The sequence below is a fragment of the Neurospora tetrasperma genome (genome assembly GCF_000213175.1).
Source record: "Neurospora tetrasperma FGSC 2508 unplaced genomic scaffold NEUTE1scaffold_81, whole genome shotgun sequence".
Taxonomy (NCBI): Eukaryota; Fungi; Ascomycota; class Sordariomycetes; order Sordariales; family Sordariaceae; genus Neurospora; species Neurospora tetrasperma.
The window spans coordinates 130,316-156,748 of record NW_009799179.1 but is presented as its reverse complement, the minus strand read 5'-3'; the positions used below and the strand labels follow the sequence as shown (position 1 = coordinate 156,748).

Below are 26,433 nucleotides of genomic sequence, written 5' to 3'. Positions count from 1 at the left end.
TTCACTTAGCCAACTGGCCTATTGTCCATCTTCCATCTATTCATACGACACCGAACCTTGACCACATTGAAGACTGGCGCTCGTCAGGTTATTCATGGGCTCATGGGTAGACGGTCGTGAACCCAATGCGTCAACCACACGGGCAGGTCAGGCGGAAAACTTGCCATCGGAACAGCGTGGGGGATTGCCTCCCGTGTGATGCCCGGTCCAACGAGTCGATACTGCTCATTGATAGCAGGGTTTGCCGGCGGTGTCACTCTGTCATGGCTGTTTGCTAGACGTCGGAACCATCTGGAGGCTGCTGGGCTGACTGCGGGCACCACAGGGTGTTTGACCAGAACTGAAGTTGATGGGATCAAGGAAACTGGCTTTTTTTCGCGCTTCGAGCGTTTGTTAGCGACCTAGTAATTGGCAGCACAATCTGGTTGTTGTTGGTCAGGCACAAATGAGATGAATCAGAAAGAAATCATCGAGGGGATTCAAATACCAGCAATTCTGGTACCCAGTGGAAGAAATGCGAGTGATTCTAGCCATGCACAATTGGAATGACGTCGCGAGGCTGTCGATACTCTGCCCTGACTCACGACTGTATCCTCGAGACCCCCAAATCATGCATGAGTCTCTTGACCCAGTGTCCAGTTTGGCACATCGAATAGACAGCTACTGTATCCGTCCAGATCCATAAGCATTCCGGTACCGCGGGTTCATTTGCGGGTGTATAATGCCGTTTCCCTTATACACTTCCAAGTCACAGCACCGGACCACCTCCCTGCTGCTCCAACCTCATCCTCAACTCCCTCTCCTTCTGGGCCACCTCCATTTCCAACCGTTCGACACTATACTTGAGCGCCTCCTTCCGCTGCCTGACCACTTTGGCTCTTAGCGCAGCCTCCCCATTGAGCTTCTTCCCCCCACTTCCACTTCCGGCCTCCTTAGTACCACCACCCTTCTTCTGTATGCCGCCTCCTGCACCACTTTTCTGTTCTCGATTGTAATTCGACAGTCTCCCGCCATTGAGCTCACACCTGGCCTTGAGCGTCTCCACCCTCCTACCTTTTCGCTCCAGCTCTTTGTCCACCCTCTCCAGCAGCAGCTCGATGAACGGGCCGATTTCGTCGCGTAATGAAGCTTCGGCGGCTTGTAGAGTCGGTTGGGGGATCAGCTCGTAGTGCCGAACCGTCTTGAGGACGGAGGAGAGACGGGGGAAGTCGGAGGTGGACGAGTCGAGGAGGGAGAGGGAAGAGGAGAGGAGGTTGAGAGAGGAATGGAGAGGCGGAAGGAGGGTGGAGAAGGAGGGGGGTGATGGGTTGTAGTTGTAGTTGTAGTTCATCTTGGTGATTGGCGTGGACAGTTCTGGTCCGTCAGTTTTTGACAATACCTCTAGTCGTGACTAAGGAGGCCCGCGACTCGAAGAGAGGAAGTCTGCGCTGGCTGTTTGGTGGCTTGGGGATCGTGGGCTGATGCCCTCTCGCGAGTTTGTTTACTTTCGGCGCGGTGGTCGTTCGTCTACGAAAATGGATCGCGCTTTGGTCTAGCCCAGTTTGATATGGCAATAGTCCTTGTCCGTGTTCGAATGGAGATATGCGGATAGTCGATAGTCGTTGCCCCGTGTTGATCTGGGGAAGCGAGGAGGCAAAGATGAAGATGGTCGGAGGGGGAAAGTGGAAAGCCGAGAAAAAAAGACGATCCGTCGCGTTTTCTTGTCTCCGCGCGTCATAACATTGGATGCCGCCTAGACTTAGTGTGTATGTACTGGGGAGCCTTCCCGATCCCGCTGTGGGGGACACTGCAGCCCCCTGAACGGTGGACCCTTTTGGTGGGACGCCCCGTGCACTAACCTAACGGCTGCCCTGTGGGGCTGTTAGTGCCGTGCCTTGCATCACCACGCCTTCAGCTTCCATGTCTTCAACTCCATCTTGTGCTGGAGAGAACTTTTGACTTGTCAACCGCCATCTTCAGGCACGTTCGTGGCTCTCTTTGCCAATTAAAAGAGACGTAGAGAAGAGACGTACGAGTGGCTCAACGAGTGTCGCTTCTTTTCCCCTCCCAGATCCATCTTCCCCAAGCAGTGCCGTACTACCACCATTCTCCTCTACTTTGACCCTTCACAACGTCCTCAAATTCTTTGATCACACATTTTCCTCTTGGAATCCAAACGCATGCGCTTTGTGCCGCTAAGTCGCCGCAAACCCTCCATCCCACCACATCATGGACAGGATTAACCCATTTCCTGGGGCAGAATGAGAGAAGCACGACGACAACCGGCTCCACAAGCCCTACTTGATCACAGACAAGAACACGAGCTGGGCAAAGCAAGGTCAACTAGACGAGCACGACGAAAAACGTAGGTGTCAGAGTCTTCAAGATCGTTGAAGAAACCGACAGGCGCAAAAGACAGCCACGCTTTCATCTTCGGATGATCCAAGCCCGGCTATATGCGGATCTCGAGATATGAGAACCCAGACCGAGAAGGAATGATCATCTATATCGAATAGTCAAGTTGCTTATGGAAATTGTAAACATAGATAGAGTAAGAAAAATATAACGAGAAGGAGCACAGGCGGCTCACGGAGGAAGATTGGCACGATAAGTACGATCAGGACCAGAGTGGTTACAGCGATTACTACTGGAGGCGGCGTAAAGGACAATTGCGGAAATAGAAGAAGGTAAGGAACAGAGAGCAACGCAACTGGGGAAATAGGCTAGAGGTGTCAGTTCCTCGAGCATGTTTGCAGCCAATTTGCTGTAGCTTTAGCGGACTACATTCATAGCTGCCCGCCTCTGTCACTGTTTGGCTGTTTCTTTGTTGGGCCAATGTAAGCAATATATCCCTGTCCGAGATGTGATGGACATGGGTAGTGGTGATGAGCGAGCGAGGTTAGGTAAGATCCTCGCATATCCACACCTTCGCTCCTGGCTAATTTCGATAATCTCGGATTTTCCTCCATCATGAAGATTGGAAATTGGCGATTGAGACCCGCAAATTGGGAGGCAGCCAACAAGCTCAATTAATTATCGGACTTGGTACATTATCGATATCATGATCAATCGGACTGTCTTCATTCTCTAGAGGTAGGTAGTTCCAACATCCCCAACTCCGCCCATTCGGATGTTCCATTGCTGCTTGTAGATACATCTCCTTTTGGGTCCACAGCCTCCATCCGTCCGTCCATCTTCTCTCCGTTCCTCGCCATGCATAAAATTCGTAAAAAAAACAGCACCCATTTCCATCTTCCCCCGCTTTTTTGTCCTGTTCCCTCTTCCGTTGCCATTTTCTAGCAGCGGCCTGTCCTCTGCCGTAGCTGCAGATCGCAGAATAGAAGACATGTAAAGTTGATACAAGAACTAGTGAAACATGAGAAAGGAAAAACATTGAGAAAAAGGGTAAGAGAAGATAGAAAAATAACATCGCAAGAAAAAAGGAAAAAAAAACTCCATTTCCACCCAAACCTTTCCCCGTCCGCATCCAACATCCGGTTTCGCCTTCGTTTCCAAACGAGCCACGGTTTCTGATGTGTCGCATTACGAGTCCCGTGGGTGGTCGAGAAGAAAGTGTAACGTTAATGTGGGTATAAAACGCCGACTGAAAAGAAAAATAGATAAAAAAAAGAAACCACTTCATGATTTTGTTTTGTACTGGCAGTTCACACGCCAGATCCTCTTTTTCTCAAAATGAAAAAGAAAAACCTCAACTCCATCCCCAACCCATTCAAACCCGCTCATAGCAAAATCAAGTAATTGCTCGGCGCAATACCCGTCTCTCCATTCTCCTTCCGTGCCTGCCACCACCGCCCGCTCACGTCGCTAATCTCCAGCACCTCATGCTTGGAGAAACTAATCTCGTTGGCATCGTCCGGGTTGGCCTCGTAGCTGAATATCGCCTTGGCCCTGTACGGGTACTCCGTTGGCGGAACAATCTCCCCTTCTCCCTGGGGCTTGGGAATGTTGTTGGACGAGAAACCCTGGGGGATCTGCGACTGGCGAGCGGGGTTTTCGAGCCCGTTGAGCTGGCCCGTGTACATTTGCGGAGGCTGGAGACCCGACGCCGAGGTTTCGGGGCGCATGTTGTAGGAGCCGTAAGCATTGGGGGAGGAGAGACCGTTGTGGTTCATGGTTTGGCGGCTCATGTGATGCGCAGGGAGGGTGGATTCCTTGGTGAGCGCAAAGGAGTCGATGTAGGCGCGGGGAACAGCCGAGGGGGCGGAGCCAAAGTAGAATATCCAGATGATCTGGCGGGACGTTAGCAGATGGTCAGCCAGCTGGGGGGAGTTAACAGGGAACCGCATACCGTCACCATGGACAACAAGATATACCCAGCCGCTGTCGCCTCCATGGACGCAACGCCACTGTATATCAGGTTGTTAATCGACGACGTGGAGCCGACCAGCCCGACGGCCAGGTAGCCAACGATGGCGACGTGGTAGGTCTGAGCGCTGTCCGAGGCGATGACAATGAAAATGCCGAGAATGAGGAAGAAGTTGAAGACAAGGGTGAACCAGCTATAGGTTGGCCAAACGATGACGGGATTCCCATTCGATCCGTCATTTTGGTCCCTGAAGCCAAAGATGGATCCAAATAGGATGATGATCCATGACAGCTGTGGTGATTGTTAGTTCTTGAAGGCGGCAGGACGGGAAAAGGTGGATGCCATCGCGCGCGCGTATGGAAACTCACAGTAGCAATAGAAGTAGTGGCCAAAGCAAATGGGTCACCAATAATGTTGCCCATGTCTATGCCTTTTCGGCGGTACGAGTTCCTGCCGTGTTCCATTTTGGGGTTGTTGAAGGATGGGGGATAGTTAACCGATCCTCCGTACGATTGCATCAAGGGCGAAAGTCGCCAAGGGAGAGCGTTTTCTCGGGATATTCGGGGCCCGTGTTATAAGTGATGGACCGACGTGTGTGGCACACTTTAGTTGACGCACACCTTCACTTGGAGCATAAGATGACGGCGAGGGGCCGTGTGTGTGTCGTATTCCGGGGACCAGTCCGCGGTTGGTAATGTGATGCGTTTGTTTTGCAATGACAAATGCGATGTCGCGAAAAAAAGAGAGAAAGTTCGACGGCGACAAGTGGTCGAAATCGAAGCAAGAAATTCGGGTCGGGTAGCAATCGTCGTTTGCTGCAAGACGTTGAGCGAGGAATTCGGTGTCCAGCAACGCGGTATGGCTCGTCTCGGTCGTTGCAAATATGAATAGGTAGTAATTGGGCGATGTATGGAAATGAGTCGAAAGTAGGGCAGTTGCAATGTTATTGAAAGATTGGGTGGTCGCTGTCGGGCTGCTCGTGTGTTTGTTGGTTGGCAATCCGCAACGAGGAGGCTGAGTCCAAGTGGCCGTCGGGTACTCCAAGGACAAGACGAGGACAGAGTCTTTGAATCTTCAGGGGAAATAAGCAACGAGTCGGTCGCACGGGTCGGGAGATGTGACGGTACGGTAGTTGTCCGTTGGAACGAATGGCGGCGGCGGTACGGTATGGGTGGACGGTAAACACGCAAGATCAATCGGTAGTTGGAAGAAGGGCGGTAGAAGAGTCCACTGGAAGTCTGGAGATGGTCCTAAGTTCCTTTTCCTTTTTTCTTCTTCTTTTGTTTCCCTTTTCTTTGTTTGTCCGGCGTCTGACGGTAGTCGGGTGTGATATCTCGGTACCTGCCAACGTCGTATTGTACTATCCCCCCGTCTTGTTCCGGTTCGCGTTAATAAAGGGCTCAGCTCAGCTCAGGTCTGGGCACTCGTATGCTGTCGTCGTCGTCGTCGTCGTCGAGGTCGAGGGAACGAAGGGAGCGATTGATGTATTGAGCAAATTGTTGTTGGACGTGGCTGGGGCGATGATCAACGCCGGCCAATGGAGAAGTGAAAGGGAAGAAAAATTGAAGGAGGGAACGAACAGAAATGAGGGGATTGCTCGGGCAGGACGGACGGACGGGAACGTGAAAAGGGAAATGGTGTGTCGGGTGTGGGTGACGACGGTTGGGTGGTGGGTGGGAGATCCGGAAAGGCCAACGACGGGACCTGGCTGAGGGACTCCGGGGTGGGCAGCAACCGGGGGATGAGGTGGCTGCTGCTGTGGAAACGAGTGGACGAGACCGCGCAAGAGAAGTGAGGAAGGGACCAACAATGGAGCCCACTGAATCCACTGAAGATGGGGGAGCCATGTCCGCTGTGGAGGCTCTGGACTCCTAGAGTGCGTCGCCTGGCGGTTGCTGCACAATGAATCCTTCCCTTGCAGTGACATGAAATGTCCGGGCAACACGCGGCAACACTCTGCGAACGAGCCAATCGCATTACAGTATTGCATTTACTGGGCTAATGAATGCAATGTCCAGTCAGAAGAGGCACGGTCCTCATCTCACTGCAAATCGTTAAGCCAAGACATTCCAGGCGCTGCTTACTGTACCTCTAGCGGCTGCGTGGGGACGGGAGTATGGAGCAAATTACCTCTACATACACAGGGCTGGCTAGCAGCACGATTTCATCCTTTTCTGCACTTTTTCACAGTCTTTGTAGATGATCGATGGTGGAAAGGGAATGATGGCTCTAGGGTACTGGGTCATGGCCAGGACCGACGTCTTTCAGTTATTTTTTTCTCTTCCATCTTGATTATTTTTACCTCTTCACTGTTCAAACTCAATGGTCAAAAAGTCTACAACATTCACAACATTGTAACACTCGGAAGTCAGTCAGGCAGCTAGCCATATGGCTTGCGTCTGTGCTCCATTCACTCATTGTTAGGTCGTCCAGAAACATCGTGACCAACTGTAAATGATAGGCTGAGAGCTGGCTACCATGCGACATCACTCAGCTGAGCTCGGTGACGGGCAGAAAATGTCAACAGAGAGATTCACCATGCCACGAATCCACACCCATGCAGCATGCAGGCAGGGGCTTTAGGCTCGCCGCGTGGGTTCTAGGGCAACGCCGTTCGTTTCGGAATCCCATCCGCAGGAGCCAAACAATCACTGCTGGCTATTAAGCGTGTTCATGACGTTTGCAAAAAGCCTCTCCCGTGAATTCTCATTCCAGATGGAGCGCTATCACGGCACCGTCGATCGGGTTTTTGTCGGTGCTAACGGCGAGCAGAGTGTTGATATCGGCTGAACATTCCAGTCAGCCAAAGATGACGCTTAACTCCCCTCCCGCGCACCTGTCGCGTTATATCTGCCGCGCAATGACATCTGTCCCATTCCCTTGGTCCCTAGCATTGTTCTCGTACGAATGTGCCAACCACTGTTGATCTGCTCTTCACAATTCGTAAAGTGCACGCGCGCCACCAACGGCGTGTCGTATTCCATGCGCACAACCCCAGTGATTTGTTCGCGGTCGCCTAACCTGTTGGTCCACCGTGACGCCGTCCTCTAGCGGCGTTAAAACAGCATCCGCACGAGTTTCTGTCCCTGTACGGACGACCCCGGGGCAAAGCCTCGCTGTCTGGAAACCCATGCTCCTCTGCTTCACTAGCCATGTATCGCATAATCTTGTCTCGAACCTCCTCTTTGCCTTCTCACTCTATAACAGCATCCATCTCCCTCACCCTCTCCGCTCTCCTTACCCTCAATTCGCACTTTTCCACCCTCGCTTCACCCTCCGCCACAAACTTGCCGTACCCCAGCACCCTCTTCTCATACCACGCCTTCATCACCGCTTCGCTCCTCTCCCTAAGCTCCGCTATTTCCGCCTCTTGCGCCAACTGCATGGCCTCCAGTCCCTTCATCCTTGGTATCAAGCTCACCAACTCGGCCGAGAGTTTGCTGTCGGGAATCGCGGATTCAATGGTGTTGTCTGGGGCGGCTGCAACTAGGGCGGACGCGGTCTGGGGAAACTGGGAGGCGTAGGAGAGGACTGTCGCGAGAATGGCAGCAGGCGGGAGGTCCGTTGGTGGGAGCTTTTGTTCGGCTGAGGGGGAGGTGTGGAAGAGTGTGGGATTGGCTTTGTCTGTTTGAAGCCTCTAGTTAGCTTTGAAGTAATGATAAATGGCAAGGAGAGGAACGTACGAATCTTGAGCAGCTCGGCGTACACGCGAAAGCGCCGGATGAGCAGATTGAAGCGGTGTTCGAGCTGGGCAAGAGAGGCCGTTGCGGAGGAAGAGGGCGCTTGTGTTGGAGGGTCGGAGGGGCCGTAGAGGATGTGCTCGATTCGCCGGAGACGGGATTCGAGGAGGGAGATGGTGGCTAGAGAGGTTTTGTCGAGGCTTGAGGTTTCCTGGGAGACGTCCATGGTGGGCGACTTCTGTTGGCAATTGGGGTTATGCGATGCGGTGTCGGTTCGGTTATACCCGCCTCGAGGAGATGTTGCAAAGATGAATGAAGATGGTGAACAGAAGCTGAGCTCAAGCAGTGGCAATTGTCAAGAGGAAATAGAACCTTGACGGCGCGTGTCTAGACCGATGACAGCTCGTGTAAGGCTGTAAGGTAACATACCGTTCAATTCAACCCCGCCTCCGCATCCCGGACACCGCCCGTTGGACAACGACTGCAGTGGTGCCCGGACAGCACAAGGCCCTGGACAGTGGAACACTGAACAACCTACCTAGAGGTACCTTTAGCTACACTACTAACTCCCATACCATAGGTAAGGCTGGAGCTTTTGTTTTTGATCATGACTGGTAATTTTGCCATTTCAAATGATGACCCCCGATAGTTCACCGCTGATCCACCTAGAATGCTTCTCTTCCCCTGAACGATCTTGTTTCACTCGTAAATTACACTCGTTGGATCGATGTTAGTGCCGCGGTGTGGAGTTAGTGACGGAGTAAGGTACCGAACCTGTAAGTACAAATGTGAAACAAAAGGCCGTGTGACTGAGCAATGACAGTGAGCTTGGCGTTCGCGGTACCTTTTTTGTAGCGGACACCTTGGAACCCATCGAATCCCCAGAACAAGGAAGACCTGTCATTCCCGTCTGTGCTGGCGCTGTTCTCCATTGCCCACGTTGCGTGGATGTCCTTGTCAGCTCGCTAAAGTTGGCTTTTTTACTTTTCTTAACAATAAAGTCTCGTCATCATCGATCCCTTTTTTTTCTCCCGTATGAGTTATCGAACACGCGACCATATCATCCATCCAACATCGGATCGAATCGCCCCCGAATAGGCACTCTGCTGCTGCGCTTTGCAGACTTACACTCGCTTCCTCGATGCTGTGACTTGATGACAGTCGACGACAACCGACGGCGCCGACTGCCCACCATCACTCGGTATCTTCATTGAAGCCTCGACTCGAGCACCTCATCGACCCCGGCGATTACGATCCGATTGCGATACGTCGAATCCCCCTTCCGTCTTTTTGTTTCTGACGGCTTTGGGCGTATCAGCACCGACGACGAAACCCATTACGTATCCAAACCAACATAACATCACGCGACACCACAAGACGGTCCCCGGAAAGAGAAAGTGATATGACCAACTACCATACTATATCCAACAGCGGCCTTCTAGGGTCGAGTCACGGTGTCGGAGGAACCATGATCCAGTACGTTTGCGCGACTACCTAGGTAGTTCCGGCTCTTCTGGTCGACATAGCTGACGGCGCAATGTCTAGACAACGAAGACTCCGCGCCCCCAAGCTGGGTGGCGGCCAAGCTTCCATGATGAGCAGCAACATTAACCTGCTGAATACCAGTACGTCCGAAGACCTTCGCCCCCAAAAAAAGACATGTCTAACCGGGCAACAACATAGTCATCGGTGCCGGTACCCTCGCCATGCCCCACGCCATGTCCAAGTTCGGCGTCACGCTCGGCGTCATCCTGATCGTCTGGTGCGGCCTCACCTCTGCCTTTGGTCTCTATCTCCAGTCACGCTGCACGCGCTACCTCGACCGGGGCTCGTCTTCCTTCTTCGCGCTGTCGCAAATCACCTATCCCAACGCCGCCGTGGTGTTCGACGCGGCCATTGCCATCAAATGCTTCGGTGTCGGCGTCTCGTACATGATCATTATCGGTGATCTGATGCCCGCCGTGGCGGCAGCGTTCGGAGCGGGGAATACCGGCTGGGACTTTTTGGCAGACCGCAGGTTTTGGATCACCGTCTTCTTTGTCGTCTTTCTCATCCCGCTGAGTTTTCCCAAGAAGCTGGATTCGCTCAAATACACGAGTTTGGTGGCACTGTTTTCGATTGGGTATTTGATCATCCTAGTGGTTTACCACTATGCGGTGGATGACCATAGTGAGAGGGGCCCCATCAGGCTGGTTACGTGGGAGGGACCGGTGGCTGCTTTGAGCAGTCTGCCGGTGATGATCTTTGCGTATACTTGCCATCAGAATGTGAGTACGGCGACTCTGGCCCCCGGGAGATTAGCCTGCTGACGTGCTCCAGATGTTCTCCATCGTCAACGAGATCAAGGATAACTCGCCAGCTAGTCTTGTCGGCGTCATCGGCTCCAGCATTGGCTCCGCTGCCTCGGTCTACGTTCTCGTCGCCATCACCGGCTACCTGACCTTTGGCAACGAGATCCAGGGTAACATTGTCAGCATGTGTAGGTATCCCCGATTTCCATCCCTCTCAACCAAGCCTAACATGGTCCAGACCCACAATCACTAGCCTCCACCATCGCCAAAGCCGCCATCGTATTCCTTGTTACCTTCTCCGTTCCTCTCCAACTACACCCCTGCCGCGCCTCCATCGACGCTGTCCTGCGCTGGCGACCTGGCCGCTCTTCTCGCACGCAAAACGTCTACTCCCCACCCGGCTCCGGCAACCAACCCCTCTTGCCTTCTGGCGGTGCTCCTGGCGCTGCTCTCGACAGCCACGGCGCCCCCGTAGTCGCCATGTCCGAACTCCGCTTCGCCTTGATCACCTCGGTCATCCTGATCCTGAGCTACTTCACGGCCATCAACGTGTCTAGTCTGGATAGAGTGCTTGCCTACGTGGGGTCTACCGGGTCGACGGCCATCAGCTTCATCTTGCCTGGACTCTTCTACTACAAGATCAGCGACCCGGAGAGTATATACCATCAACGCCTCACCAAGGAAGACGACGATGCCGAGTACTCCTCCTCCAGCTCATCGTCTGCTAGCGATGGGGACGAAGAAGAGGGGTCGCCAGGACCGTCTGGATCTGGGGCTGGAATGAGGGACAGCATTGCTAGCTTGAGGAGCAATACCAGCGTGGGAAGCAGGCTGGCAAGGACGCTAAAGAGGAAGTGGAGGTGGGATCTGGAGCACTTGGAGACGGGGCTATTGAGGAAGATGGCGCTGGGACTGTCCATCTATGGAGTGATTGTTATGGTGGTATGTTTGGGAATGAACATTGTGCTTGGGCATGGGGGCCATTAGACTCTATTGTCCAGAAAGACGTTAGATGGGGTGTTGGAGTAGGCGTTTAGACGGAATGTTGAGTTTGCGTGGCGAGAGATATCGGAAGATTGACATGCTATATACTGTATATTCTGCGAGGAGTTGGCAGCATTGGGCTAGCCGAGCTCATGGCGATGGGCGTTTAGGATTTGGGATAGTTGCGTTTTTGGGATCTAAGAGCAGTGTAAGTAGGCATGATACCTACTTTATGCAAACGAATATTACATCTCCATCCAAGTAGCTCGGAGGACTGTACCATCGTATTCCCCGTCACAAAGGTCCACGACGTGAAGGTGTACCTAACTAACGGTTACTAGTAAGTATGCAGCTGGAGGTGACGAACATGTGTCTCCACTCTAATTGGACCCCACCAGTTTTTGTCATTAGAATCATGATATTTATAGGCAGACCTCTTCCTCTTCTCTTCTTTACGTTCAACAAAACAAATCCATCAAAATCACCACGTTGGTTTCCGCTCTTCTGAAATGTCCCATGGGCCCAGCGATCTCGACACAGCGCAAGCCCCACGAACTCGACAATAACAACTTTTCAGATCCAGAAACCAAACATGGAAAGAGAGACGGCGATCGAGGCGCCAGAGGCACATTGCCCATCGCGTCGGTTCAGGCAGAAGGGTAACACTCGCCACGCTAGCGTCGAAAGAAAGTCTGAGGCGTTGGCTTATTTTGTCTGGCGTGGCGCTTTGACCACCTATCATTCAAGATAAACACCACCCCACGCGGACGACAACACCCTCGTCCATATGCGCGTCTAGTACGCTAGGCCAATCATGGGGGGCCGGATCAGAAACGCCAGCAAAGACAGGAATCGTCAGGCAACAGGGCTGCCCTCCCTCTCTCCGTCTCTCCGTCTCGTCGCTTTAAAACCACCCACATGGCCGACCACCACGACGCCAGTCCGCGCAAGCGGAAACGAGCGCCCATCGAGGAATTGCAATCCAAGAAGCCCAAGCTCAACCTTCCGCCACGACCACCGCGCACCAGGTTTCCTCTGACAAGAGACGCATTACGGGAATTGAACCGAAGGAACAAAGAGGCTGCTCGATCGGCGCCGGACTCGAAGCCCAAACGACCCGGTTCCCCCGTTCCTCGACCCGCGGCTGCTGCCGACCTTCCTGCTCGCTCCACCTCCGACCTCGAGCGCTTTGCCCGACACGGCGGCCCAGATCTGTCGGACTTGAGAGGGGTAAGTACACTACCGTGTGCTCGCAGTCTACGTCTAGTCTTCCTCTCCAGTCTACTAACCCTATGATCTATCACCAGTGTCACGTACCCGCAGTCATACCCCCCATGAGCTCAAGCGTGTCCACCCTGCGCCGGCGGGTACGAGGTTCAGGCCGATCCAGGAGCAGGACTGCGACAGATAGCGCAACAGGTACTACGCCTACGTCTACGAGCAGTGCCAGGTGTGGGCCGTACGATCACGCTTTTCAAGCACACCTCTTAAACTTTGACGTCTATCTCCATCCACAACGGGTCCGCCAACGTCTCCCAGCACCGGACAACCTGGATGAGATCAGGCGGGCGTTAGCACAAGGACCGCGGCGGTCCCTATCTCCTTCGCGCTCTTTGCGTACCGAATTCGAAGAGTTTGAGCTAGCACATGCGTGCGCTACCAACGAGAGAATGGTGACGGAGCATGTGATTCCCAAAATTCAAGGCAAAATTGGCGATATCAGGTGCATGGGTATGGAAGTACCCTTCAACAACCTTGACCACCTAACCGACGGCTCTATCGCCGATGCTAAACCCGATTATTACTACGGAGCCCTCTTGGAGCAGCTCGATGAACGAGTCCGTACCGAACTTGCAGGCAGCATCATTCCTTCTACCCAGCTAGAGCAACCCATACTACCCAACTTCTTTCTAGAAGTAAAAGGTCCCGTCGGCTCTGAAGTCATAGTCCAGCGACAAGCATGCTACAATGGGGCGCTGGGGGCGAGGGGAATGCAGCACTTGATCTCGTACGGAGCATCTGAACTCGTCTACGACAACAAGGCCTACACCTTGACGTGTACCTATCAGACTGGAACACTCAAGATGTATACCGCCCATGTCATCCCACCAGCCAAGCCAGGAGGACGCTCTAGGTATGTAACGACATTGGTCACTGGTTATTCCCTCGAAGGCGGTCCAGATATGTACCGGGCAGCACTCACGGCATACCGAAACGGGCGGGATTGGGCAGAGCGGCAGAGGAACGAGGCAATTGAGCATGCCAACATGAAGGCTCAAGTTGCTCTTGCGGGCGTCGGAACTGACGTGGGCGCGCCTGCTCCCCTGGATGACGATGACGGAACCCCGGGTCCCACTCCCCCGGGTAGCAATAACGCAGCCTCGAGTGCTTCTCCTCCAAATGTCGATAACACAACCTCGGCTCCTCCTCCCTCGGACAACGACACAGAAACCTCGAGCCCTCCTCCCCCGGGTGGTGGTGATAAGGGAACATTGAGCTCCGCAACCAATGAAGTTTCTGGGCTTAGGCCTCGACGTGAACGAGCCCGGGCCAGCCAGCAAGACAAGACTCCCACAACCCGGGTGACCCGGGGCTCCAAATCCAGGATAGCGTCTTCCCCTGCTAACCAGTCCGATAGCTCGGTTAACAACTCTGTCTCTCCACGTCCTCCACCGGCGTCCAAGGTTAATAAACGCCGCCGTAAGGGCTCGTTGAGAAGATCTCGTAGATAATAACGCGGATGCTACGTCGTTCCCAGGCCCTTGTTGATGGCAAGGCTGGGCGTATGCAGAGATGATGAAAATGTTTCTTGCTAGAAATGACGGCCTTTGTGGCTTGACCGTGATCCAATCCCTGCTTGTAAAAAAACAGAACTCCCTTGATACACTGGATAAGTCTACAAGGGTAATAGAGGTAGTTCCGGACGTGTTCGAGAAGGAGAGAACATGAATTTTGGAAAGGATAATAGTAACTTTACGCATATTCTTCAAAAGCTCGATACCCAGGAGTTAGGAGCATTGGGCTGACGAGCTCCTGGGAGAGCTGAGTATCTTGGATTTGACAGCGGCGATGTACTGTCTGTCATGCAGTGGGATGGAGAGGAGAGTGTGCCGTCAGACGTCCAAAAGGCCTTGATCGGTCGGTCGATGGAAAGGGGGCTGCTACAAGAAAAACAAGCAGCTCCGTGCTTTTGCTACTCCCACTTCGCGGATTTTCTGTTCGAGCTTTCAGGATTCCGTGTCCACTAAAACTGGTTGAGAAACACAAGGTACCTAGAGTGGGGGGTTACAGCGGGACAACAGCCAATCCGTCTGGAAACGTTCGATATGACGTAACAAAGGAACGTCATACCAAGCCGGACCAAGAGCTGCCCCCCCCTTCCAGTTCTTTCCTCCAAAATACGAAAGCATGAAACAATGTCAATCCAATCGAATCGCAGCTTCCAAATCTTGTCATTCGTCGTTGTGCATTTTCCTTTCCAAATGTTTGTTTTTTCGTGGAACCTTCTTCCTTCTTTGCTGGTTTTGGGAAAGTTATGGAAAGTGGACTTTTCCTTCTTTTCTTCCGTCATCTCTTCTTCTTCAACATATCGGCCGAGGAAACGTTCATGGAGAAAGAGTTCGTTGACTTTGACTGGTGAAACTGGTACCTGAACATCCAACCTATGCCATCATCTTTACCTTACTTAACACAACCGAACATATCAAACCTCTTATGATTCCTAAAGCACGCCCATCTCGACACACCTAACTCGTCGAACCATTGCGCAGACCAAGCCTCCATCTGCCCAACCTGACGTACACGATACGAACAAAGCATCACCACCATGTCCGGCTACGACGACGACTTTGAAAACCGAGGCGCACGTCGCGCCCACGGCGGCCCATACACAGCCAAACACCCCGTCCCTACCGTACAGGGATACCGCGAACATCGAGCCGAGATCAAAGCGCAGGAAGAACAGGACGCAGCCCAGCTCCAGCCAGACGCCAATGGCAACGCCAACGAACCCCAGTCCAAGACTAGACGGGCGTATGATGCTGTCAAAGCCATTCACAAGAATGAAGACCAACAGGGGGATCAAGACGGGAACCCATATCCGACTACGAATAGGAACGAGCCCGATGCGCCTGTGGAGGATCCAGGGACACAACAGCAAGGGGTATACGGTGGACAGCCCAACTCCGAGGAGAATAACAACACACAGCACGGTAATGGACAGCAGAAGCAGGAAAGGCAAAAAAAGGACCAGGAAAAGTCGGCAACAGAGACAGTAGCTGCCACCGTCGATCCCAAAGAAAAGCGCAAGGTCATGAAGAAGCAACAACCCCAGGCCCACGGTCGTGAGGTAACCGACCCGGTAACCCATTTGCCCATTACGATTCACGACATGACGGACAAAAACCTCGGCTCTGTCCCCGAGAATTTCCCATCGGTCGGGTCGGATCATCGGACCTTTACGGGCCCAGATGCGGGGAATAAGAGCCAAGATCATCTACAGGACGAGACGGTCGAGGTTGGACAGGCGCATCAAGGCATGCACAAGCTCTTTCCACCACCAGACTTCGAGGAGACAAAGCAGCAGATGATGGAGACTTATCGAAAGGCATTGACTGCTGGGCTAACCGGACTTAGTGTTGTTGGCATGCTGGGACTTGGTTGCGTTTCGTTGCTAGGGTTTGGATCCGAGTCCAGCAAAACATCAGTGTGGAGCTACCTTTCCCTTCTCCTCTTCCTCTCCCTCGCCGGCGCAGGTGCCTACGTTCTCATTCAGGGTTTATCCGGCTGGCTCGAAAAGCGCATTTCCTCCATCTTTGAAGAGGAAACCTGGGCCGCCGACCGCCACGCCGAAAAAACCATCAGCAAAGACGGTGCCCCCCTACCCGAATCAGCCGCATGGTTGAACGGCTTGTTGGCCTCCGTCTGGCCTTTGATCAACCCGGACCTGTTTGCTTCCATCGCCGACATGCTCGAGGACGTCATGCAAGCTTCCTTGCCCAAGCTGGTTCGCATGGTCAGCGTGGATGATATCGGCCAGGGAAGTGAGGCCTTTAGGATTTTGGGAATCAAGTGGTTGCCGACAGGAGCCGCGGGACAATCGGTTGACGATCAGGGACGATTGAAGGATGCCGGGGACAACGATCGGGAGGTCAAAGGAGAGGGGGAGACTCAAGGCGGAGGAGGAGGAGAGATGGTGCAGGAGGGCATGGAAGCTGAAGAAGGGGACTTTGTCAATATGGAGTTGGCGTTTGCTTACAGGCCTAGGTCCTCGGGAAAGTCAATCACCAGCAAGGCCAAGAATGCGCATCTTTACCTCAAGTTCTACTTGCCTGGTGACCTGGCTGTTCCAGTCTGGGTAGAACTAAAGGGGTTCGTGGGCATCATGCGTGTGCGGTTGCAGTTGACGCCCGATCCGCCCTTCTTCGACCTGTGCACCTTGACCTTCCTTGGCCAGCCGCGAGTCAACCTGTCTTGCGTCCCCCTGTCGAAACACCTCCCCAACCTGATGGACATCCCGCTTATCTCGTCCTTTGTCCAGTCCGCTGTCGACGCCGCCTTGGCGGAGTACGTGGCCCCCAAGTCGCTTACGCTCGACATCAAGGACATGCTCGTCGGCGATGACTTCAAGAAGGACACCATTGCTCGAGGTGTTGTGGCTGTCTACATCAAGAAAGCCCGCGGGTTCAAGTGCGGCGATGGCGGATTTGGCCCTATCGAGGGATCCTCTGATCCGTACGTGACCGTGTCATGGGGCAAGGTCGGCAAGCCCATGTTTTCCACGCGCATCATTATCGACGAGCAAGAGCCTGTCTGGAACGAGTGGGCTTACGTTCTCGTCTCGCCGGATGAGATCAACGCCCAAGAGAACCTGCGCATCCAAATCTGGGATTCGGACAAGCACACTGCTGATGACGATCTGGGTCGTGTCGAGGTTTCTCTCAAGGAGTTGATGCATAGCGAGGAAACCAAGAACAAGATGCACAACCGCGAAGACCGGCTCATGGCCTCAGACCCCGACGAGACCATGCCCGGCACTATTTCCTGGGCCGTCGGCTACTTTGCCAAGGCACACATCCAGCAGAGCCAAGTTGAGAAGCAAACCTTTGACCCATCCATCCGCTCGCTCGACTCCCTGAAGCAAAATGTCCACGACACCACAAAGTCCAAGCTGCGCGAAGCCTCCCTCTCCAAGGACATGTCTGAAGAAAAGCACCAACAGGAAGCTCAAGACTTGAAGGCCAAAGAAGATCAAATGATCATCTCCTCTCCGCCCCTGCCCACCATGCCATCAGGAATCCTCTCCATCCAGATTCACAACATCACCGGCTTGGAAATCACTTCGCTGAACGAAGACCGCAACCGCTCCACCGGCGCCGACGAAGTCAAGGAAGACGCCGCCGAGCAGTCGGATAGCCTGCCAGACTCGTACTGCACCATCATCCTCAACCAGCAAAAGATCTACCGTACCAGAACCAAGCCCAAGAACGCCAAGCCCTTTTTCAATGCCGGCACCGAAAGGTTCGTCAAGGATTGGACCACTTGCGAGGTGATCATCAGCGTGAGGGATAGCAGAGAGGGGGAAGAGGATCCTTTGCTGGGTGTGGTGTATTTGCCCCTGAGAAAGGTGTTTGAGCACAGGAGTCAGGTGATGGAGACGTTCCCGTTGGCAGGAGGAATCGGCAACGGCAGGATGAGGGTGAGTATGGTTTGGAGAGGAGTGGAGATGGGAGAGCAGGTGATGACCAAAGAGCTGAGGGGATGGGACATGGGGACCGTGGAAGTTAAGGGGGGTGTGAAGTGGGTTGGTGGTGGTGTAGGTGATGACACGGAAGGAAGGACGGGAGAGCTGGAGAGGTTGAGTGGATGCAAGCTCAAATTGAAGACCAAGATTGGCAAGGGAAAGATGGATCCGCTGGAGGGAAAAAAGGGCGTGTGGGTACCCAAGAGACGGCATGTTGGTGGTCATGGGCAGCAGAGACAGCCCGGCGATGGCATCAGCCAGGGAAGCATCTTTTTGGGAGTCGTCAAACGCTACCAGAGCATGTTGGTGCTTCAGTATAAGGACAAGCACTCTCTCTTGCCAGATTCCAACCCTGCGTTGGCCGTTCTTTGGCTTCCATCCATTCCGGATGAGGAGGACGTCACTGTTCGTTTGCCGGTCTGGAAGGGAGGCAAGAAGCAGCTCAAGAGGGCCAGCACCTGTGCTGATTATAACGGGTTGGAAGAAGGCGAGAAGCCGTTGGGCGAGGTCGAGTTCACAGTCAGGTTCTGGAGGGGATTGTCCGGATATCATAGGAAATATGCGAGCAAGCCGAGGAACAGCGACGTCAAGGCGGTGATGGAGGTGTTGGACACGGTGTGTGATGAGAAGATGCACGAGGACGATGATGACGGTGCTGGTGGTTCCTGGTCGGAGACAGATAGCAGCGATTCTGGTTCGGACAGCGATTCAAGTCTGTCTGATGACGAGTACAACACCCGCCACAACATCCACCCACCTCGGCATCGGGACACTCCGCAAGAAGCAGCCACGCGTAAAGCTCTCCGGAAACACGGCGATAACACGGCGGCTTCCTCATCCAGCAGTTCAGAATCGGACACCGAAGACCTCCAGGATACCTCGGACGACCATCACAACCCCGTCTCCAAAGCCACGCACATACTGAAGCGCAAGATATCTGTCAAGCTTGACGGCGACAAGATTGGGTCGGATCACGACGACGGCAAACGCGGTGTGGTTGCGCAGGTGCAGGATTACAAACAGCATCGAAAGCAGCTGCATAGAAAACATCGAGGCGTGATGCAGTGGAAAGCGGCGAGGACGCTGGATTGGCTGGGTGGCAAAGTGAAGAAGGGGAAGGGCAAGGTGATGGAGTTGGGGGAGCATGGGGATAAGGACACGGGGATTGAGACTGAGGTGTAAGCCGGTGTTGGAATTGAAGTACAAGTTGTCTAGAGTTGTAGTGTTAGCAAGTGTCTGAGGTATCGTTTACCAGGAATACAATATCCCAAGGTGTTTATGGTGTTGTTATTTGTAATATGATGTTTGTTATAGGTGGTCTGGTCCGTAATCGAGCCATTCCCATGTCAACAAACCACGACATCTCTTTATTCATTTCATCAGTCCAATGAACAAAACAAGCTGTAGTCGGGGGTGTCGTCAATGAGGAGATGCCATGCTTCTTCGACTCCGTAGCACATAGACCAGGTACATAGGCGTAAGTATGTACTGAACCGGCACCGGTGGTCTTGGCTTGTCAACCATGTCTTCGAACAGGAACTGGCTTCAGAGAAGGGTTCATGTTGAATTAGACCCTGAAACGCCCCCCCTTCCCTTCTTTTCCGTCAGATAGATGTTGGACCTGGACTTCTAGATCCTGTCTCTGGCCAAGAGATGCCAGTCAGTCGTGTTGGTGGGTCTCTTGTTGAGGTAGGTAAGGTAGGTAAGGGAAGCCAGGGGAATCTGGAGATGGAGGGGTTCAGCTGAGGCGTGAGATGGATGTACTGCGTAGATCATTCACACAAAGATGGTGTGCATGAGGCGGATCACGGAGCCCCGTCAGGTACGTGGCTTGGCGTTGTTTGTGTTAGCAATGATGTTTTGTTTTGTTTTGTTTTCGTGCTCGACCCAACACTATGTATTAATGTATGCAAATAATGGAGATGCCGGCGGCAATAGGCCGGGAGTGGCCTGTGTGTTCTGTAGCTTTAGTTAGTGACCCCACCCAATTGATAGTGTTACTGTCAGATAAAAGAGGTGACCAGGGTGGCCAGCCCAGACCTTACGTAAGTAGGCCACGCTAGCATTACCTCGATACTAGATTTTCTATATAAGGGATTTCCCTGGTACAGAGCTCTACACAATATATAGTCTGCACCCTCTACTGAATTAATACCCCTGCTCGTGCCCGTATTCTACAGTTACCTAGTGTAGCTTCGGGACTCGGCCTTGTTTCTTCCCCTGTCGGCATATCCCGGCCCCTGAATGAATAACGGCCAACCACCAATGGCGCGGCAGCAACACCGACCATGTCGTAAGCCGAGTGGTCCCGTCGACAGTTAGCCCGTCCGCTAAAGAGGAGGGTCCCGTCTCGGCAATTCCCATCTCCAGTCCACTCTCTGTTACAATGTTCGCTGCTGAGTGCTTTGCCATAATTTTCCTCACCGGATTTCCCACACCACACTAGATTACTGTGTATGTACGGCCTGGTGCTGACCTGACATGATCCACGCCGCGCGGCCATCATCGGTTCGTCGTCTCGATCAAGGGCATGGTCCCCAATTGACATCGTCCCATCCTTGTCTGCAATCCAATTTATCCATTTCTCATTGTTTTCCTCGAGTCCAGGTCCCGTCCCTCACGCCAATGTGCTGCCAATGCACACTACCACTATTCCGCGAACCAGCAACGTCCATTGAGAAAAAGAAGTGAACAGGGGACTCGTGTCAATCATCGGGCCAGCGGAACAGTGTCATCATCATTGTACAGATGGACCCCCGATCAGCTCGACCGTCGACAACAACACCAGGTGCCTCCAATCCCTTCCCCTCCCCCTCGCCCAGCCTCAGTGTCGCCCACATACCTGGCGCTGGAGTCCCGACCATCCCGGTCGACGTCGTTTCCTCCGATGGCATCAACGGCTACAACACGGCCCTGGTCACCGAGTTGTTGAGGCACAAGCGCAAAGCCCGCGATGTCAAGTCCTGCTTCCCTTGCCGACACCGAAAGGTCCGCTGCGACGGCGGTCTTCCATGCTCCAACTGCGTCAAGAGAGACCACGTCTCGCTGTGTCGCCGCGTCACTACCACTCCCGGAGCCTCCTCGTCAGTGACCACCAAGTCCACCGTCACCAAGCGAATATCCTCGTCAGTCGCCGCTACTTCGCCGAGATCTGTCGGCGGCGGCGATCCTTACAACGCCGGGAGTAATGGGTTTGCTACTTTTGACCCCACGACAACGGGGCAACAACAACAGCAGCAGCAGCAGCACAATGGCTATCTTGACAATAGCTCTCCAGACGTTGGAGTCAACGGATGGTATGTGGGCGATTTGTCTTTCTTTTCTGTAAACATACACCCCCACACATGCTGACAATGCCCGGGCGGATGTGTTAGTTCGGGATATCCTCCCCCACCGCAGCCACAGACGAGAGGACCACACCAAATAGCCTCACCAAACCCTCAACAACAACAACAACAACAACAACAACAACCCAGAGACAACCATCTTCCACCATTAGTACAATCACAACCACAACCACAAGATGATGATGACAGCATCCTCGAACGTCTCGAAAACATTGAGAGGCAAATCCAAGCTCTCAAGTCGGACTTGGTCCAGCGCCGGTCCAACCGAGCATACCAGAATGCCGGCAACCAGCAACCCTATGCCCAATCAGATGCGCAAACACCATCAGTGTCGCAGTATTCCGAGCATCAGCACCACCACCACCAACAACCAGATACTCCCGACCTTCTCCCCCGCCTAGACTCGTTAGTAGCCACCACCACCACCACCTACGGCAACCACCACAGCGCTTCCCACGACAACCGTAAACCGTCTTCCACCCAAGCCCGCTACGGCGCCACCCCGCCTGCCATCTCTCAGCTCGAAGCAACCTCCCTCTTCCGCGGAAAACATTTTGTCGAAGAAGCCACAGGCGCCACCATTTTTCTTGGTAGGCGTGCCGACCCTCCTCTTTCACTCGGCTGCTTCCAGGACCCTGCCCCTCTCTTCTCTCCCGGCGGGGACGCCGGCCTCAACGGACAGGGCGGAGCAGGAGGAGTCAGACACCACCAAGTCCAGCTGACCCCGCGGACGTATCCATTCACCAACCTGTGGACCCCCGAGGCCAAGCTAGGCGACGTTTGTCGGACACTGCCTTGTCAGAGCGACATCATTCGGTACTGGCAGGCTTTTGAGACGTATGTCTATCCGTTTTACCCGATTCTCATGGCGCCCGACGAGTTCCGGGCGAGTATCTATGCCTTCTTGTCGAGGCAGCCGATGATGAGTAGAGCGCAGCAGCAGGAGGCCGAGGGGGGGATGGGGAATGGCAATGGCATGGCAGGAGGGCCGACGATGAGTTGGATCGAGGAAAATACGGATCCGAGCTGGCTGGCCTTGTTGTTTGGTGTGCTGGCGTGTGGGACCCAGTTTAGCGAGGATACGGCGGAGGAGAGGTATTTGAGGAGCAAGGTTTTTGGTGAGCATGAGCCTCCCTTTTCCTTGGCCTTAACGCGATGCTAACAGGAAGGTGATTCCAGTTTGTTCCGCATTCCAATGCCTCAGAACAGCCAACCTCTTTTTCAAGACCGATCTGAACCAGATCCAAGCCATGGCTCTCGTTTGCCACTGCTTGCGGAATAATCTGGAGACAAATAGTGCTTGGATACTCCTCGGCGCCACAATCCGGTTGGCGCAGAGTATTGGATTGCATGAGGCATCCATGCCGGGATCGCAGGGCGCATGGGCGAGCGAGGTCCATCGTAGCCAAGCGGCACATCTTTGGTTAGTCTCCCCCTCTTTTTATCTCTCGTTCGCCCAGCCACGCTAACAAGAGTCTCGAAACAGGCGCATGATCATCTGGCAAGACACCTTCCTTTCCCTCACCTACGACCGCCCGCCCGTCGCAACCTCCACCATCCTGCACAATGACATGCTCGGCACCCACCGCCACCTTGCCTCCTCGCGCTCTTCCAGCGTCAACCCCGACCCCACGAAATACACCTTTACAGAAACCGTCTTCCGAGTTTGCCTTGTCGTTCTCGACTGGACCCGCGAGGGCACCGCGACTGCCCAATCTCCTACTGCCTTGTTCGGGACGGAAAAAGACCGCCGCTACTCGCAAATACACTCGCTGCTTCATTTTAAGCGCCAGTTCGAGCTGGTCCTCCAAGATGCAGTCCAGTACCTCAGGGATGACTCGCACTGCAAGACTCGCCAAGAGCATTTGGAGCGATTGGGGCTCCAGATCCATGGGGCCAGTGCATTGTGTAGGATGTATCGATCGTGTGTGAATTCGCTGCGTGAGGATCGTGGCCAGCAAGGGGGATATGACGCGGTCGGGATCCAGGGACAAGAGGAAGAACAGCTGACGAGCGACTACGCCATGTATGCCACCGAAGCTGTTCGTGGATTCCTGGATATGTACCAGTTGAGTCCGACCGTGTGTCGGTCGTGGCCGTTTGTGCATAATGCGGTTAGTTCGGCGGTGATGTTGAGAGAGATTCTGGTTGGTGGTGGCCCAGGGGGCTCGTCGACTCCTACTTCTAGCCATCAACAGCATCAGCAGCAACAGCAGGGAAGCGGAATGCAGGCACTAAGAGAGGAATGGACGAGAAGGAGCGAACCCCTGGTTCAAAAGCTGATTGCCGTCTTGGAAAAGGAGGAGAGGGAGAGTGAGTGGTTGGATGCAGATACGAACGTGAGGCATTCGGGACCGCATTCGAGGGCGTTGAGAGCGCTCAAGGAGAGTTATGGGCGGTGACGACTGGATATGTCAGGTGGTGAAATAGAGGTCGAGGTACAGATGGATACCTAACATGGTTTTGAAGCAGGGATAGACTTGGGACAATGCATTGACAGGAAATACACGATGGACTGGTCTGGCATTGTAGACATAGTAGCATACATGGAGTTTGTGTTTTTGGAAAGAGATGTCAAGTTTTGGATGTTGGATTCATGTTTACGTCAGTTCTGTTAGTAGAGATACACGTGTAATGTCAGATGAACTGTTGGCACCTGCCGGCCATGCATTCTGCGGTCATCTGACTGTAGTGATCCAGCGTGGCAGGTGTTTCTCGATCAAGAACATGCTAGATCACCAGCAAAGAATGTAATGCTCGAAGTAATACCCGATTTTCCATTCCAAGACCACCGGGAAGGGCCAGAAGAGAATAAAGATGTATGTACAGAAAACCCGCCCACTAGGTAAGAATGCAGACAGACAGGAAAAGATCAATCTAGATGCAATTTTAACCGAACAACAACACCGAGAAAATGCCCCCCCCCCCCTAGATGCAACGACACGACACAAGACAGGAAAAAGTCAACCCAGCCCACAACCATCAGATCATCATCCTCAGTCAGCATCCCGCCCGCCTACCTGCCTACTTACGCGCTGCTCTTAGCAGGCCACTCGGTCCTCCTCTTGGCAGTCACGTACAAGTTCAACGGCCTGATAAGCTGGAACTCGGGATCATACTCGATGGCCTCAAACCCTTCTCTCGCAAACTTGTACCTGTACACCAGCTCCGACAAGAGGACCTTGATCTCCAGCAGTGCAAAGTTGAAGCCAATGCACGACCGCGGGCCCGTGGCAAAGGGCATGTAGGCACCGCGGTGACGGCTCTTGACCTCCTCCGTGTCCCAGCGGTCCGGGTCGAAGCGGAACGGGTCGTGCCAGTGCTCCGGGTTGGTGTGGATGGCGTACAGCGCCGGGATCATGATGACGTTCTCGGGCAGGCGGAAGCCGCCGGGGAGCACGACGTCCGTCTTGGTGGTGCGGCCGGGCTGGAACGAGGCGTTGTGCAGCCGCTGGGTTTCCTTGAGGAAGGCGTCGAGGAAGGGGAGCGAGTGGGCCAGGTCTGGGTCCCAGTCGGTTTCGCTGTTGATGCCGTGGTCGATGAGCTCTTGGAGCAGCCGGTCTTGCATCTTGGGGTAGGTGACGATGCAGTAGATACACCACGACAAGAGAGAGGAGGTGGTGGTGTAGCCGGCGCCTGTGACGACGAGCATGTTGGACAGGATCAGGCCCTTGGGGAAGTGCTCGCCCTTTTCGTCGACGGCGTTGAGCAGGTAGTCGGCCACGCACGAGGCCTTGGTGGCGGCCTCGTTGAGCGGGAGGTTCTCGATGCCGGACTTGGGCGCGGACTCGATGGTCTCGGCCAACTGGCCGTATGTGATCTTGCGGATCTCACGCAGTCTGGCCGGGTCGCCGAAGGGTAGCTGCTGGTACCAGCTGCCGCGGGCCGTGACTTTCTTGTTGAGAGCCAGCAGCTTGACGATGTTGGTGACGAGCGAGTGCAAGGGGGTATCGACGGCGTCAAAGTGGTGGTAGTCGAAGCCCATGGCGAACTTACCGACCGTTTGCGAGGCCAGCTTGACCATAAACTGGTACACGTTCCAGGACTCGCCGCGGCTGTCGAGCTCGTCAAAGATCTTGAAGGAGCCGCGCACGCACTCCTGCATCAGAGACGTGTAGTGGCGGACGGCCTTGGGGCCCATGGCGGGCGGCAGGAACTTGTGGGCCAGACGCCAGTTCTCGGTCTCGGTGTCGCCAATGAAGATGGCCGAGTTGTCCTTGATGCCGAAGAGGGGGTGCTCCTCGGTGATCTTCTTGGTGAAGTAGGCCGACTCGGCGAGGGCCACGAGCGCCACGGCTGGGTCGTCAGTCAGGTAGTTGGTCCTGCCCATGTTGGTGGTCTTGATGACGTGGCCGTACTTGCGGAACAGTCTGTAGTGGTTGCCCAAGTGGTCGGGGAAGATCTCATAGTAGGAGCCGACGATGGGGAGACCCTCGGGGCCCTGGGGGTCGCGGACAGGGTTGCCATCGATTCTGCAGGCGACAGGACCAGAAGCCCTGAGGACGTCCTCGACGGTCTTGAGCTCCTGCTCGTCATCGGCGTCAAAGTGGAAGGTGATGCCTGTGTTTGTTAGTGTGTCGCGTCTAAGACGGGAAAGGGGGTTTGTTGACATACCGGTAGGCACAGCAATATGGTGGGCAAGACCAACAGCCCTCTTGAGCTCCTCAAGCTTCCATTTGGGATCGACAACAATGCCGCGGGCAGTTGATGGCTCGTCGCCAACAAGGAAGAACGTTTGTGATGACATGATTGATGATATTGTTGATCCAGGTGTAGACAACACTTGAACTGTTAGACACAGGTATCGATCATTCAACAACAAGTCCGAATAAACTATCGCCAGGTGGTTTTGTAAGTTTATATATCAAATTATAGCCCCTTGGTGAGCAAAACATGGGGGAGGGGGATGATCGGGTCTCGGCATCTCGCTTTCCGCCGTCTGTTGCACTGCGACTGGGTCAATGGCACTGTTGGTAGCATTACGCAAAGAGCAGAATTGCCAAAGAACCTTCCAAGATCTGAGTGCGGGTAGGGTTGTTCTTCGAAGAGTTCGGTGCCGTCAATCACCGATCATTGTCCGCCC

General features: G+C 54.0%; 8 protein-coding genes across 8 annotated transcripts; 4 read left to right on the top strand and 4 right to left on the bottom strand.

The window, feature by feature from the left end:
• Positions 1–772: 772 nt before the first annotated feature.
• Positions 773–1,270, bottom strand: NEUTE1DRAFT_17061 (uncharacterized protein; the record flags this gene model as incomplete). The annotated part of the gene is made up of 1 exon (XM_009856604.1): positions 773–1,270. A coding segment is annotated over one exon (498 nt), but the record flags the coding sequence as incomplete, so codon positions are not given.
• Positions 1,271–3,719: 2,449 nt separating this feature from the next.
• On the bottom strand, positions 3,720–4,770 carry NEUTE1DRAFT_88758 (uncharacterized protein; the record flags this gene model as incomplete). The annotated part of the gene is made up of 3 exons (XM_009856698.1): positions 3,720–4,229; positions 4,289–4,597; positions 4,675–4,770. The coding sequence occupies 3 exons, from the start codon at positions 4,768–4,770 to the stop codon at positions 3,720–3,722; spliced, it is 915 nt and encodes a 304-aa protein (XP_009855000.1).
• Positions 4,771–7,499: 2,729 nt separating this feature from the next.
• On the bottom strand, positions 7,500–8,329 carry NEUTE1DRAFT_149173 (uncharacterized protein; the record flags this gene model as incomplete). The annotated part of the gene is made up of 2 exons (XM_009856697.1): positions 7,500–7,930; positions 7,990–8,329. 2 exons carry the CDS (start codon positions 8,210–8,212, stop codon positions 7,500–7,502), a joined length of 654 nt encoding a protein of 217 aa, XP_009854999.1.
• A 1,115-nt stretch (positions 8,330–9,444) lies between these two features.
• On the top strand, positions 9,445–11,523 carry NEUTE1DRAFT_88752 (uncharacterized protein; the record flags this gene model as incomplete). The annotated part of the gene is made up of 5 exons (XM_009856696.1): positions 9,445–9,462; positions 9,532–9,611; positions 9,670–10,253; positions 10,306–10,465; positions 10,516–11,523. The coding sequence occupies 5 exons, from the start codon at positions 9,455–9,457 to the stop codon at positions 11,262–11,264; spliced, it is 1,581 nt and encodes a 526-aa protein (XP_009854998.1).
• A 656-nt stretch (positions 11,524–12,179) lies between these two features.
• Positions 12,180–14,204, top strand: NEUTE1DRAFT_149171 (uncharacterized protein; the record flags this gene model as incomplete). Its single annotated transcript, XM_009856695.1, has 2 exons — positions 12,180–12,491; positions 12,569–14,204. The coding sequence occupies 2 exons, from the start codon at positions 12,180–12,182 to the stop codon at positions 13,991–13,993; spliced, it is 1,737 nt and encodes a 578-aa protein (XP_009854997.1).
• An 883-nt stretch (positions 14,205–15,087) lies between these two features.
• NEUTE1DRAFT_70070 (uncharacterized protein) lies at positions 15,088–19,291 on the top strand (the record flags this gene model as incomplete). Its single annotated transcript, XM_009856694.1, has 1 exon — positions 15,088–19,291. One exon carries the CDS (start codon positions 15,088–15,090, stop codon positions 19,183–19,185), a length of 4,098 nt encoding a protein of 1,365 aa, XP_009854996.1.
• A 1,351-nt stretch (positions 19,292–20,642) lies between these two features.
• NEUTE1DRAFT_125096 (uncharacterized protein) lies at positions 20,643–24,073 on the top strand (the record flags this gene model as incomplete). Its single annotated transcript, XM_009856693.1, has 4 exons — positions 20,643–21,299; positions 21,540–22,445; positions 22,837–23,663; positions 23,851–24,073. 4 exons carry the CDS (start codon positions 20,752–20,754, stop codon positions 23,880–23,882), a joined length of 2,313 nt encoding a protein of 770 aa, XP_009854995.1.
• A 305-nt stretch (positions 24,074–24,378) lies between these two features.
• NEUTE1DRAFT_141310 (uncharacterized protein) lies at positions 24,379–26,097 on the bottom strand (the record flags this gene model as incomplete). The annotated part of the gene is made up of 2 exons (XM_009856692.1): positions 24,379–25,910; positions 25,965–26,097. 2 exons carry the CDS (start codon positions 26,095–26,097, stop codon positions 24,379–24,381), a joined length of 1,665 nt encoding a protein of 554 aa, XP_009854994.1.
• Positions 26,098–26,433: the final 336 nt, after the last annotated feature.